The 16,001-nt window shown below is 40.7% G+C and overlaps 1 protein-coding gene across 1 annotated transcript in view; it reads right to left on the bottom strand.

The window, feature by feature from the left end:
• esamb (endothelial cell adhesion molecule b) overlaps positions 1-15,741 on the bottom strand; it is a 29,053-nt gene extending 13,312 nt beyond the window's left edge. Inside the window, exon 1 of the mRNA XM_079555054.1 lies at positions 15,295-15,741. Within this exon, the coding sequence (XP_079411180.1) occupies positions 15,295-15,349 (55 nt within the window). The 5' untranslated portion in view covers positions 15,350-15,741. The remainder of the gene's footprint in view (positions 1-15,294) is intronic.
• Positions 15,742-16,001: the final 260 nt, after the last annotated feature.

The following is a 16,001-nucleotide window of genomic DNA, read 5'->3' as shown; positions in this document are numbered from 1 at the left end:
ATTTGTTGATGCTAAAAGAGAACTGAAATTAACAAAGGGGAAATTGGGTTATTCTCCAACTTTGTGCCAGACAAGAAAGAGAAGAATGTAGGACAACAGTATGGGCGTGCTGGTGTAATAGTGCCTATTGGACTGACCCTGCAGGCATAAAAACAGATGGTGCTTTAATAATAAATATTTGGGGAAGCTTTCTCAATTGGATTACATTACTGTAATCTCTGCAGCTATTTTAAAGTGTTTTCGGGTATGCTATCACATCGCACGCGCCTTAATCCCTTTCAACTTTTCATTGTGTCGAAATTGATTCTCCACGCATGGCTCTAAACTCGCTTAATCTTCACATGATTCTCACAGGGGCAGTTTTAACCAAGCGCAGCATGCTGAAACAGACATTTGACTTCCTTCAGTACAATCAAGAGTAAACAATTGAAATGTCAAACCACAGAGATGAAGCACACACTACCATCAACTTGTATATTGCCCTCCACAAATCAAAACAAAACAAGTAACTGCATATCTCATTTCTTAAGATTTGCAAACATTTCATCAAACAGAGGAAAGACAATTGAACAAAATGACATGTAATGCAATCTGATTGAATGCTTTTTAATGACATTGCCTTGATTTTGGCTAAATTCGTTGAATGACTTTTAATGCCCTGCGGACACCCTGAATGACCACTACTGTGCATCTTATTCTTCATATTCTTAACTTGTAATGGCCACTTCACTCACAAGGACCACAGCCTCAAAGTGAAACAACTTTATTGAACAGGATGACAGCGGTGAATAATGTTCTGTTGTCGTTTTGGGGCTTTGTAGGAGACAACGACGAGCTCTCTGGCTTTCATCCCCACTGACCTAAAAGATAGAAGGAGTATTGAAATAAGGGTGGGAGGGACGCTGAGGAGAGACTGAGGAGACGGACAGGGAGAGTATTTATAGGATGGAGACCGGAAAGGTGCAGTCCTGACTCCTGCTCCCGAACTTCAGATAATACACTTATCTACATTCAAATTGTAGTATTATTTGTTTCTCCAATAAATAACATTAATTTAGATCATAACATTCAAGGCATGGTCAAATGTGTAGTAAATGTATCTAAAACAAAAAGCACAAACAGAATTCTGAAGCATTTTGTTTATGCCAAAAATGTAATTTGACAGAGAGTAATGCGTTACCTACACCAATCTGGATTAAAGTGACTTTGAACATTGACCAATGAATGATGAAACCATTTAACCCATAAATCCTAAGGGAATATACCTTTCCCAGAGGGTAAATCCAGATTTACAGTAGAGGATAGATAACCGGACAAAAGGACAAACTCTCCCTCCGGCTCTTCCTTTCAGAGGTATTATATTAAAATGGCATATTTTTGCTTCACAATGCATGATTTCAAATAACAGTAAAGGACCTGATTGGACCAAGCCCGATGGAGTATTTGCAGCTTGTCATCTGAGATCGTTTGCAGAGGTGATTATGTATTCACGCTTACAGAGCTGTGCATGTTTGCGGAGGGTTAAATGCCCCTCATGTCGGTCTTAGAGCTTGGATATCCAACACGTTTAACCGCATGCCCCCGAGCTGGAAAAACTCAACAACACAACATTTGTAATTGTCATATGCACATGCCACACACAACTTGTAGCTGTTTACGCTGTGTGTGCAAGCAAACTAACAAAAATGCCCATTGTGACAGTAAGAAGGCTAGCTGAGGGGGCGTGTGTGCGTAAGAAGCCGTCTGATTAAGCCATTTGGTAGCTGACCATTATTACAGTAGGCAGTGCATGAGCAGGCCTGACCCAGCAGCTGCCCAGCTGTCCATCACGAGTCCAGCTCTTTCCCTAACCCCGGACCTTTGAGCTCAAAAGGGGCAAGTGGCATGGAAATCATTGTGCCTAAATGGGTCTGCAATGCTACACCACCACGGCGCCCTCCACCCTCGCACCTCCACTGGTCTTTGAAGGTGATATTTATAAACCATTAGTGTGGCAGGCACCAGGGCGAGCGTGGCTGTTATATCTCTGAGATCTGTCATATGTTCCCCCCCCCACTGGAAGAGGCAAAACGGTGACAGGGAGATTGTGGCGTTGATAGGACAAGCTAAGAAGAACGGTGCCGGGTATGATCCCCATCGCCGCTGGGACAGGAGGCTTAATGCAGTGTAATTAAGGAGTTGAGTGATCTGATTTCAGATTTCCACACAGCTATCACCAGAGGAGTGTGGATTATGATCGGAGAGAGCAACATGACAAACTCAAAGCCTTGCCAAGTTTATCACTGAGATAGAGAGGGTTGAATCAAGAGTCACATTTAAACATTTACATTAAAGGTACAGGCCACCGTTTTTACATACTGAGATATGTTCTTACCTGAGATTAGACGAGTTGATGCGTACATGTCTGGTCACAAAACTACCAAAGATGTTGTTAGCATCTGGCCTCTCTCAGTATGTTCCTAGAGCTCCAAACGGGGTGAAGCTAGAAGCGACCAAGCTCCTCCACAGGCACGCACAAAGACCAGACAGGTACGCATCAACTCGTCTAAGCTCAGGTAAGAACATATCTCAGTATGGAAAAAACAGTGGCCTGTTCCTTTAATACAAAGGTTTTAAAGCCTCTTGACACCTTCTCAATAGGTTTGAAACTTTTGCTTGTTTCTCTATTTTCCTGTTTGTGCCGAGAATGTTGTAAACAAGAGGAAACAAGCAAGAAAAACTATTATGATTCATGCCAGTGCATTGCATTGAACACCTGGGCCTTACACCTGACGCCCACACATATGGATCGGGTCAGCTCAGGGCAGGGTCAACAGCTTTCTATGGTTTTTGTGATTGCTAGTTTGTTGTTTTGCTACTCGTCACCCTTGAGATCAATCCATCCAACATTCACGGTTTGCGTAAGTGGCTCAAGTCACTGACATAGTTACTCGTTGTGCCTCTTGTGCAATTTGCACATCATTATATTTTTTGTACCAGGGAACTTTTTTCCCCCCAGTTTCACAAAAGCTTTCACAACTGCAATGGGTGTCTTCAAAACCATGCTTCCTATCAAGTGCAGCAGCCTTTTACACTTATATTTTTCCTTTTCTCTGGTATAGACAATGCTCCTGGTCCTGATCTGTTATCTGAATTGTAAATGCCTCACTTCTCCTTGCTTCTTGTGCTCAAGCGCAGCCTCATGCAGCAGCAGCACCGGCGGCGAAGCACGTGTGGCACTTTACACACTCAGCTGTCTCGCAGGGTGTTGATTCATGGCGAACAAGGCACAGCGATTTGCACTGGTAATTTGGAGTCTGCTGCGCATCACTCAGCTAATGTGGCATGTTATTGATCCCAATAGGGAGATGTTCTGTTCCCAGTTAGGTCTAAGTGCAGCAGGGTCAGTAACAGGAGAGGCCGCTGCAGCTGGTAAAGATTCAGTGTCTGTCTGAAGGATGTGCTCCACTCCAGGCTAGGACCTGAGCGCTGTGGTTCGAGGACAGTCAGCTCAATATGCTTCCAAGAAATCACATTCTTCCTGTTTCTCTGCAAGGCTGCTTCATGTGACGCCAGCACTTTTTGTTATTGAATTTCATAGGAGAGGCAAATAATAACACATAAAGTCACATCAAACCCTTTTAACACAGCACTGCCGGGGCGACAGCGGCTCAGTGGCTACGAGGGCATGCAATGAGAGTGTTTTTTTTACATTGTGGAACAACACATTTAAATCAGTCCCTGGCTACAATTCAGTGTGGCATATTTACATACATGTGTGACAAAATGTATTATCTCTTAATGCCTACTTACCAATAGGGCTGAGGACTGTTCAAGTCCAGAACTTTAACATTACTCGGTTTACAGCTACCTTGCTTTTTTCACTACCTATACTTTGCATTATTAATGTATTATCTAGAACCATAAAACACAAAGATGATGTTCATTTATTCCATAAAAGACAGCATCTATTAATTGTATATAATTTATTAGAGCCTAGCACTGTCTCAGGACCCATTAGCTATCTGAATACTTTGGAACAAGTCTAGAAGTCAAAGACTAAGCGAGGATTCCTTTTTGCTTCCTTGCAGTATATTGTTTTCACAAACACTTGTCAAAAAGAGCTCCCTGAGACAGACGAAACTGCATAGCATCATAAAGCATGAGGCATATGCTCATACAGTTTGTAGAGAGGGTGAAATGGCAGAGATTATGTTTAGATTGAATGCACCATAGAGAACACTGTGCTCATGTAATGATTGCCAATGAGGGAATAAGACAAGGCCCAGCTGATTAAATTACCTCAAAAGGCTGTATGGGAACAGTTGATATTTTATAATAAATAGGCCTATAAACACTCAGCCAGGATTGTTCCGGCGTGATGTACCATATACTTCAGCTATTGACTTTAACAGGGCTCTATTTGTGGAAAACACAGATTGGAACAGATGTACAAACAGACTGGTAAACACAACAAAGGCCATGCGGCACAAATATCGCTTTGTGCACAATTTGTCAGGTGTTAAGAGGGATGTGCAGTGCTTCCTCACCTTGGCATGATGGAAGAGTGGCTTTAAAGGCTCCTCAAGCCTCATAAACACAGCTTTGGTGTAAGTGCCTGGATCACACTCTGAAGAGTTGCTCTCAAGAGAATCGACTGTGCCATCTCTTTTAAATGCTTAGTGACAAATGTAAGAGATTTAGACTGGTGTTAATGTAATCCCCCTTAGCAACACTAAGTACGACTGCAATTAGTTTATTGATGAGAGCAGCTGCCTGACAGAAGTATTACACAATTACATGGGCAAATGTCAAGACAAACAATACATATAAACGGTTTGAGTTCATTATGAATCGCTAATAACAAAATTACACCAAATGCAGTGTCTTTTAAATCCCAAACTTTTTTTGGCAGCACCACCTCTTAAAAGTTGGACTAAATTAGAAGTAAATAGCATGATTAGTAGGACTGGGTAAAAATCGGGCAATTCAATTGAGCTTTTAATTGTCAAAATGTTTCTTCATACAGGTACCTGGAGTTGTGTTCCGGTTCATTCATGCATATTACATATATAAAGTGTCTTTTTCTAAAGAGCTAAAAACAATTCATGCTTTCAGAATATTGTCTTTTGGTCTTGAAGTATGGGCATAAACCAATCTGACTACAGGAGCGAGACATGAGGCTTTTCTTGCTTTTGGGTTGGTGTTGATATGAAGATATACTTTATACTTGTATTATCTGTGCCACAGCGCTGTCTGTTAGCAGGAATGGGATTCATTGTAATTTCATATCATATCATTTGGGATCAAATTATCTGAAATAAAAGAACCCTCATTGGTCGAACTCTATCCAGGCGTTTCTTTTGACCTTTTAGACAAATAAAAAACAAAACAAAAGACAGCATTTCACAGGACCTTCGAGGGCTCAATAATAAAACTGTAAAACACACTTTTCTGATACAGCATGTTATTATTATTTTGGGTAAGAGTAAATTCCTGTCTTGTGAAAATTTCTGACATCAAATCAAATGTATTTATATAGCACATTTTAAAACAACTCTTGTTGACCAAAGCGCTTTACAGAAAGGTCTACTGTACAAAAATATAAAGCAATACACAATATACAGGCAGCAAAGCACAAACAGCTCATGTAATGAAAACCCTAATACAGTATAGTATAGTTTTTCCTGTGTATGTTTAAAATGCTACACATGTACTGACTTTGAATCATCAAAGAAAATACACCTGAACATCCACAGTCCATGAATGCAGACAAATAGCAGAGAAGACTAAGGGAATCCACAGCTGATAGTAAACCGTGCAGGAAGCCTGTCTTAAATCACTTCAGTCCTGATCTCTGGGCTGGAGGCAACAGAGGGGTTAAGCGTTTAATTCGGCCACACTTCCACAGAGCATTGATCAGAGTACTGTAGATGGCTGAGGCCACTGAGGCAGGCGAAAGTATAGTCAACATCTTTATATTGTTTATGTAGTGTATTTGGAAGGGGCCCTGTTTTACTGGCGTTCGAATAGTAATGACAATGATGAGTGTCACCAATGGTTGCCAACCCCCCCCCCCCCAAACCCCGCCCACACACACTCTCATCTACGAGCAAATGTCTTTCACATAAACAATCATTGTGTTTCAGCAGACCAGGTCCTCTAAGCTGCCTCTCCATGTTCTAATCCTATTACCCGCCTGAGCGGATTTAGGAAGCAGGGAGACGCCAAAGACAAAAGTTGTACACGAGGCGACATTATGGCCACTGACCACTGTCCCCTGGCATGACTGAGGAGACCACCATGGGAATGAGAAACTCCATAACTGCCAGAGAGTTACACTTTGCTTGCCCTTTGTTGAGTTTTCAAGATTTCAAAATGCAAAATGCAATGTTACTTTTTTTTTTACTAGTTACTTAGTTAGTAACAGTTTGTTATAAGATCAAAATTTGTGTGCTCTTGAGGCCAGCTTTATGCTCATACTCCATGAAAGTTCAATATCTATGTGATTATTTGCAATAAATCTTTCTACATAAAAGACCAAAAGTTGATGCCACTCAAGTGCTTGTAGTTTAGGTTTCTATATTAACTATGCACATTCTCATGATTAAATGAAAATGCTACATGTTGAATAAATGACTATTAATGCAAAAGATCATTACTAAGTCATATTTTTTCTAAAAGAGTGACTCAATATCTTTAGACTGACTTATAACTATTCTCAGCTCATAGACAAGCTGTGTAAAACTAACGCCTTAAAACCTTTTGGCTCTACAGTCTCTGAGGGAAAGCAAGCTCCTGTGACTCAAACTATTGCAGCTAAATTTATTAGGCTGAAAGGTTGCCTCATTTATTTTGATTTGCATATGGATGATCAGAAATAGTTTGGATTCGTCCCTCATGTGCCACATAAAGATTCATGTGGTGAGGAAATACCATCAACTGAGCTTTATCTGGACTTGTCAAATGCTTATAGACAATTACTGGTAATTTATTTCATCCTATTAAATCAGCCCAGATGTCAGTGCCCAGATGAGAAGATATGAGCTGTTTTTTCTGGTAATGATATGTTTGGGTTTGATCTAATGAATAATACATGTACAGTATTAAGGGTAGTGTTGTGGAGCACAGCAGAGAAACTGGAGCACTTTTGTACTTTTAAAAGAACACTAGTTATCTGTTTGCAACATAAAATATTTATTCGAAAACTGAATTATGCCACCACAGAAGCTGCACGTATTCAGCACAGCTTCTAAACTAAACTTTAAAAATGTGTTTGATCCTTATAGTTGTCACATGTAGTTTCAGCTCTTTAGACAGCCATGTGTGTGTGTGTGTCTGTGTGTGTGTGTGTGTGTGTGTGTGTGTGTGTGTGTGTGTGTGTGCGCGCGTGTGTGTGTGTGTGTGCGTGCGTGTGTGCGCGTGTGTGTGTGTGCGTGTGTGTGTGTGTGTGTGCGTGTGTGAGTGTGTGTGTGTGTGTGTGTGTGCGTGCGTGTGCGTGCGTGTGAGTGTGTGCGCGCGTGTGTGTGTGTGAGTGTGTGAGTGTGTGAGTGCGTGTGTGTGTGTGTGTGTGTGCGCGTGTGTGTGTGTGTGTTTGTGTGTGTGTGTTTGTGTGCGCAACATTTTGGAGGTAAATACTGTATATGAATGAGACACATCAATCCAGATTAATTTTCTGTATAATGCCTAATACATGTTCAATTGCTCTCCTCCAAACTCCAAATCACATGCAGTGACCATTCACGATTTTCATGACGGTTTTCATTGTTGACTTAAGTTGCGATTGCAATTTTTATTAAATTCAGATGAAGCTCTCAGTCCTATATTGAAAAAGCGCCTGCATTTAGTGTAGCATGAAGACAACATATTTTTGTTCTTTGCTAAGGATGTTGATTGTACTTACCAAAACATTTCAGTCTGGTGATTTGGCAATTGCTAACATTCAAAATATGATTTTGATTCAATAGTGATAAATTGTGCAGCCTTAAAATAGATTGTACAAAATGTACAATATATTCCAGAAATAGCAGCACATTCTTTTAACTTTACATTTAAAAGTTTGAGCCTTTAACCTGTTCTGTGCCAAATGTATGAACATATTTGATGTGGGGGGTTGCTGTGAAGGTGCCATGGCTACTGGCCTTATCAGGTTGGAGCAGGTCTCTTTGAGGCAGCTGTGTTCCCAGATCAATTTAGAGGACTAACCAACCTCTGGGGCTGGAAATAGAATTGAGCAAATTCCCTCCTGAAAAAAATGCATCCTCGTATATGTAGCTTACCGCATGAGCGGCTGCTGCGTTTGGCTGGCCAAGATACACAGTCAGCAAGTAATGCAAGACTATGTTGAAAATCATCCATCAAATATGAACACAATGTGATGATATTGGACCTCATTGTGCCAATACTCCAGGAAATGGTTTTCTTTAAAGCAATTGTTTATAAACATAAACAAATCGGAGCTTTCCAAGCAAGTGACGTTTTCAGGTTTATGGACTGCAAATGCATTACACTAAAACAATCTTAAACCATCTCAAACACAATTAAAAGTGTGAAGCACTGAACCGAATTTACTGGTATTTCCAGACGGATCTTCAAGAGCAAAACAAACTATGCACAAATGCAAATATGTTGACGCAGCTGCTCAAAGTGGGCAGCCGTTTTAATATTGGCTTTAGAAAAAAGAGATCTTCAGATCAGACATTCAACATTCAACTCTGTAAAAACATGATTTGTATAACATATCTGATTATATTTGAACCAGCAGCAACAAGAAGGATGAAGGTGACTTGAGTCCAATATTTACCTACAATTTATTAATGCGGTCATCTAATATTAAACTTTTGAAGCATGCATTTGCTGCAGAAGGCCATGAACATTAGTGATGATGCAGGGAACTGTCCCTGTATCAGACCTCTCAGGCCACTCTAATGGCATCAGAGTAGCTCAGAGGCAGTGTGTCAGTGCGAGTGATGGCAGGGTCATTACTTTGACCAGCTTCAGCCCTCCGTCTTCTCAAAGAGCCAATTATTCCTGAGTTTGACACATTCCTTAGATCATAAAAAAATACCTCAGCCTTTAACGCTGCGTGTGGTTGTTCTATTCTAAGCATCAACACCCAGAGGTATTCATTGTAATGGCAATGGCCTAAGCACCACTGGGAACAAACAGAGTGAAAATTTGATCCTCAAAGTAAATTGATGTTGCGACCACAACATACACCCGGGGGCTGCAGCGCTAAGTGGTGGGTTTTGTGGTAACAGCAAAAGCCATTTGTGTAGAATTTCTGTTAATATGCAATGACGAGTACTAGAGAAATACACTGTCAGCATGCAATGAAAAGTACAGAGGATTTGTGCTTTCTTTAAATTGCCTAACACATTGGTGTGGCCAGATCGTAATGCACTTATTAACAGTGGAGAGCGTGAAAGTGTTGCACCAGTGCCAGAGGATTGACCTCAAGGACCTGCTTTGGCCTCACATAATCGCAAGCCCAGGTTACACCTCTTGCAGATGACACTATTAATCTGGCCACAACAAGCTGCCTCCATCTGCCACACAGTCGAGCAACACGAGCACAAGGAGGGCCCTCAGTCCTCAATGAATACTAATCTCTCATCTCTGGCCTGATAGCATCTAGCGCCTCTCGCACACATGTTCAGCCTAAACTGCCCTGGTCTCAGGCCTTTTACCTGCAAGTGATTGCAGATACAGACTGACTGCAAACCAATCCAAACCTATGACACCCCAGGAAAAAAAAAATCCCATTTCCCATTGCTCTTAGAAAAAAAACAGGACTATAATCTTCCAACGTCTTAGTGCAAAACTCATCTTCTGCCACCTGACAGCCCAGCAGAAGCACAGTCCAGAGAATAAAGCTTTTAGAAAACAGGTATTTCACTTTACAACTAAACACACACTTCTTTGGGCTTCTGGAACAATCGATTTAAAGTTTGAGTAGAAATTGCAATGCACATAATGGCAAAATGTCTTTCTAATGTCAGTTCAAATGTGCTGCATTCTCGTTAGCATTCTTGCATATCCCTGGTGTGTGGGCAGAGGCCTGGTCTGTGAAGTTTACCCACTGGTTTCTGCCAGAGCAAAGGTCTCATTCAAAGTAGGAATGGACCTCATTAGTGAGAGCCATTTTCCCAGAGTGCACCTGGGCTAAATCATCACAACCTTCGCCTACGCCTGCCGCGTAAATGCCATATTCTTGTGCAACGCATCACTTACAGGAGCCGAGTCCAATGCAGCGCGCTCATTTGAGGGAGCTTCTTTACACAACTTCAGGTGCGTGCGGGGGAGAGGAGGTGGGGTCAAAGGGGGGGGGGGGGGGGGGGGGGGGGGGACAGTGACAGCTTAATTGGCAGCAGTGAAGACTCCTTATTGGTCCAAGCGACTGGTAACCACTGACGGATCGTTACTCCAGATCCAACACTCGCTACATGAACTGGCCTCCATCCGTCTCTACTGCCTCTGTGTCAAACACGCAACAGCGGCAACAAGTATTAATCAGAAATGAAAACTAGTATTCACAACCTCCACCTCAGCAGAATATTCAGTCATGGTCGATCAACAATAGTATAGTGGTTTCGCAGATATACAGTCATCATCTTGAAATCACTGAGATATTTATTATCGAAAGGAACGAGAACTGTGAACTATAGCTCAACCACATGATTCCCAGTAATAATGGTCCACACTGTACACTGGGTTTGTTCTGAGAAACAGCAGCTCTGTAATGGAGGGTGAACTGGTTCAGGCGGTGACTCCTGAGTTGGATAATATCTGCTCTAATTATCAGATGTGGAGATTGTGGACAACTGAATGCTCTTGCTAAATGCTTTTGCTGTTCACAAAGCAACCAAACAACAGATGATAATACAATAAGTCCCACATGTATCCAGAGGAGACATGATGTTGAGTCCATCACAAAGTCATACTCTGAGACTAAGATGTAACTTCAATTGGAAAATACAGACCTTCCTATATGCTGATGGTTAAAAATTTAAATGAAAGCTATTTAATGAGTTAACTATATGCTACACTTACAAAAGCAAAAATAAAATATAATAAATCCTGGTCCAGAGAGATTAAAGGGAAAGAAAATATGTGCTGTTGATGCACAAAAAGCAAGGTTTCAGACTTCAAAGGGATTCACGCTCAAAGCAAAACGCTGACAGATCTGGGAACATGGAGGTGACTGTAATTTTAAAAGCTATTCTTTATTTTTTACGGTTTTCATTTTTGATTTTGAGTTCATTAACATTCACGCCAACTCATTAAAAAAGTAAATTTGTCAGAAGTGTTTTGAGTAACGTAACTTACCAGCCAGGATTTTGTTTATTCGTTTAGTTTTTGTTTTGGCAAAAGAATATAAACTACATGAGATATTTATAATATGTAAATGAAAAAAGTACAAAATAATAAGTGCATTAACCATGTTTGATCATTTGTGTAAACAAACGTACATACAGTGGCATCAGCACGTACGCCCCTATTCATTCTATGTCAAACTCTGATAGTGGAAAGAAAAATCAAGACTCTACACTCAGGCTTATATAGAAGCTGCATCCTTCTGTAATATAGAGGCAAATCATGTAATCTACAACAGGCGTGAACTTTTGTGAGTGTGCAAAAGCAGCAAACTAGATTCCCCCCCCCCCCTTTTTTCATGTTTTCTCAAAACCGTACATTTGTATTATTTTTGCAGCAGCACAAACATGTACATGTGGATTTTATTACCCACCTGGGTATCACTTTCTTTTACAGTACCTTGATACACTGTACCTAACTTAATCTAGAACAATGTAATGTGCTCTGTAATGTGCTCCTAACAATGTGTAATAACCTGTACCTATGGGTTAGATACACAGTGGAATAACTTGTATTAGTACTTTATAGGTATGTAATGTAATAGGACATGAGACCCTTGGGGTTAGGGCTTTAACTTAGAGTTATGTCTTCTTACATTTTGAACCTACAAACTACAAATACATATTATTCCATTGTATATCTAACCCAGGTACAAGTTATTACACATTGTTGCAGAGCACATTACATTGTACTAAATTTAGCTAAGTACAATGTATCAAGGGTAGTGTAAAATAAAGTGTTACCTCAACCTGCTTCATAAATAGAACAGATATAAAAACTTTAGGATGTCACTGGATTTAAATAATTAATTTTGTCACTAACTGTTCTTAATCAATAGTTGTAATAATAATGACACAACCCTGCATTTTAAAAGTGTTAATGCTTAGGTTTGCACCCTTCAAATCAGATCTGGTTAATCTGATTAGCAAAGTTAAAAGTTCCCATGTGGTGGATGAGTCAACATACACTATAGAGCACTTAGCCCCCACAACTATACATGCAGAATGTTAGTAACACATATACTAAGATTGGAACACATTTGTGTACACACCATGTTTATAATGACTCGGTCTATGGACACAGCTTTAAGGTCCAAACAAACACAAACAACTGCACTGTCCGCTATATTGTGAAGCCAATTAATATGACCCAGTTTTACATGAGAGAGACCTGTAGTAACCGGAGGCCGCGGTGCCGTCAGTTCGAGTCTGTAACCTCCGCGGGGGTCTGTGGTCCACATAAGACACTGCGGTCAATTAGGCTCCCTCATCAAACAGAGGTACAGGAGTTAGCCTAACAGATGCAATGGGCCATGAAAGAGGTGGCAGGGACCGGGCAAATTAAAACTCAGGAAAGTGACTCACAACACTTTCAGAACAGTGTTTTTTTCTGCAGCAGATGGAGATAATTGATGGTTATGATTCACTCCTAGTGATCGGTACTCTTTTGTGCAAGAAAACAGGTATGATTGAAGCAACTGGTCAAATGTGCTGAGAATTCTATGCAACTGGTCCTTTATTATTGTCTAATACCAAAACGGTCAATACACAAAAAAAACATACTATTGAAATATAAGACAAGATGGCCTTTATTGATCTCACAATGGAGAAATGTACTTAATACATTTAGCTTTACCTCCTTAAATCTATGATAATAAATTAGAAAGTCAGTCTCTTATGAGGGAATTGAATCACATCACTGTGGCCTGCTCTTATAGTAAAGCCGACACAGCAGGTGAACACAGTGGGGAAGACTGTATCGGTCATGTATGTTCTGTTACTGTGCCTCTATAGGAGCTTCTGGTACTGTATATGTGCCATTTTCACTCAGAGAAACATGGAGAAATTGCATTGCATTTGACTGTAAATTGCATTCTTATTTGGATTTTAATAAATTGTTACTCTTCCTCTAATAAACCACACAAAATATCAAACCCTTCCCTTGCCTAGTCAGTGTGATATTTGAATGGCATTTAAAGTACTGGACTATTTGGCATTTTCAGGGGGGGCGATTTCATTATTTGTCGTGTGTGCTTTGCGGCATGACTTTGGTTGTCCCGAGATCACTGGATAAGCAGGGCTATTGTCACTTCACAGGCCAAGCTTAGCAGTCATCGTCATTAAAATCCATGCATCCAACTGGGATCGCTGCATGTTTCAGGGTCTGGCCACCCAATCTCATTTCTTGTTTAGCTAATCATGCAATACATAATCAGAATTACCATAAGCCCTGAGTTATTCCGTGAAAGGGATATAGCTGCTCGCAAACAGCAGCTTATAGACCCTGCGTCTGCAGAGCATAACCTGAGCACAATTTCAAAAGGCGGCCAGACAGAAAGACATTGGAGAAACAAGGATACCAAAGGTTTGCCTATACTTGTAATAAATATACATAGAAGATACATTACCTGGTGTACCATAAAGCTTTTCTTTTAAAACATTTGTTTGAACCACTCTCTACATTGATCCTGGCTTTCTAACTGGTTGTGACCCCTTGTGACTAGATGTGTCAGACATTTTAATTAAAAGCATACAGTGTTTTGTTTTGCAATTTGTCACTTTCATTTTATTCATTTATTTTTCATCAGTGGAAGCTAAACTCGTCAATTGGAAAAGTCAAATTCATGCGTACTAGCTTCACTTTTCGCATTTTACTTAAAGATTCAATATTTCAGCCATAACCCTAACACTTTCCTGATGAATGTCCAAGTAAATTGCATCAGGATAAAGATTCAGTGTAAAAACTCATTGTATGAATCGGTGCATGCTACAAGGCAGACAATCTAATGTGACAGTCCATAAAGGCAAAAGCTTGGAATTAAAAATAAATAAACAGACTTTACACAAAAACTTGCATTTTTCATTTGTCTGTTCTTCGATGTAAATCAAGATTTAAAATTAGGTTTCCGAAGGGACACAGAATTCCTTCATAGTCCTCGTCTTTGGCTGACATTTGGTTTTGAACCAAACTGATCCTGACATCCAGATAGAGTTTGTAACAATCTCTGATTTCCACACTAGAGGGATACCAACATCTTTTAAGGAGTGAAGCTGGAACACAGTTGACAGCTACAAGATTGGCCAATTCAGACAAGCCTTAAGGGGTTTGGAAATGGCTGTGGCACTGAATAGAGCATGTGGCAATAGGAAAGGAACAAATTAACTGCATTTAACCCAAACATTAGCAAGTGGCACGTGATGTCATTAGGTCTTTTAAGAGCCTTTACGGATCACAGGGGGAGAGAAGAGGTGACATTTAGCCATTTTGGAATTAAAGTCTGAATGCTGACAATGCAATTAAAGTTTATTCAGCCCCACTATGACAAACTGCAAGGAGAAGAGTGATAATTAATGTAGGATGCTATTATATTTGACCTTAATAGTTACGTGACCCACATCCCAAATCTGACATGAGGGATTTTCCAGGGCAAAATCGGTAAAGGACATCCTGCTCTCTCAGGTAGAAATCTCACAAGCGCCAGTAACCTTCAAACGAAACCAAAAAGGAGTAACATTTAACTTCCCTTCGATTCAGCGCATTCAACCATATTCTCCCTCAAGAAAGAACAGCAGTCAGTCACAGTGCAAGAAGAGGGGGGGAAAGCTGGAATGGATGGATGACGTAGTTGTGCTCAAAATTTTACAGTAATGAGTGTCTGAAATGATAATAGCATAATAATAATAATAATAATAATAATAATAATAATAATAATAATAATAATAATAATAATAATAATAATAAGTAAATAATATGCCGACATCCGATAAGTGTGTGGGGGAAAAGGTAATACAACTTACTTACATGTACATGGATGGACTTCAAGGACAGGTTCACTTTCTCATGATATAGACTTGTAAACTTCACATGTGCAGGCACGTTCCACTCTGCTTTTTCACGCGACATGCAGCTTAATTAAGCTGAGCAGTTTAATTAGCTTACCTTGAATAATCCACGTTAACATCAGCATGGCTCCGAGTCGCGTCCTTATCTCCATGGCGCAACATTCACTTGACTTGATCTTCAAAAGTTCACTCAAAAAAAAAAAGAGAGGAAAAAAAAAAAGAAACTTCACCAAACCGGCTTCGCTGCAGCGTCTCTCCTCTCCAATATCTTCTTCTACGCCTGCCTAATTGTCTTCGGGTAGCAATTAACAGCGTGCAGCGGGAGGCGACAGAGCGCGGCACACTTTTCCCTCATCCATGCCGAAAAGCTCTTCTTGGCATTTCAAAACCAGCGGCGATCTCCTTCATTTCAGAGGCAGCAGGCGGTAAACAAAGAAAAGCAGTGCAGATGTCTTTTCCTCCTGTGTGTGTGTGAGCCAGGGTGACTCCTGATATAGTTACCACTGCCGCTGCCGCTGCTTGCCCCGCGCTCTCGTCTCGTGGGGGTGTGTGCGCGACAAAGTAAAAAAGACCTGAATCCACCTGCTCAAGCCTCGGCTGCTCAGTGGCGCGCCCTGGCTTCAGATAAGCGCTATGGTTGGCAGCAAAGCGGCACTGAAAGCCGCTTTGACTGCACGTGTGTCCTGTTGTGCTCGCTTAACTTTGCCTGCCAGTCTGGAAAATGACAATTCTTCACAATGCGCAGCTTTCACCCAACTGTAGGCTACGATATCTATGATCATGTTGTTGTCTTTATCCAGTCGA

Source organism: Gobius niger, assembly GCF_951799975.1.
Source record: "Gobius niger genome assembly, chromosome: 1".
Taxonomy (NCBI): Eukaryota; Metazoa; Chordata; class Actinopteri; order Gobiiformes; family Gobiidae; genus Gobius; species Gobius niger.
The sequence above is the reverse complement of the archived record's forward strand: the minus strand, read 5'-3'. Positions and strand labels throughout refer to the sequence as shown.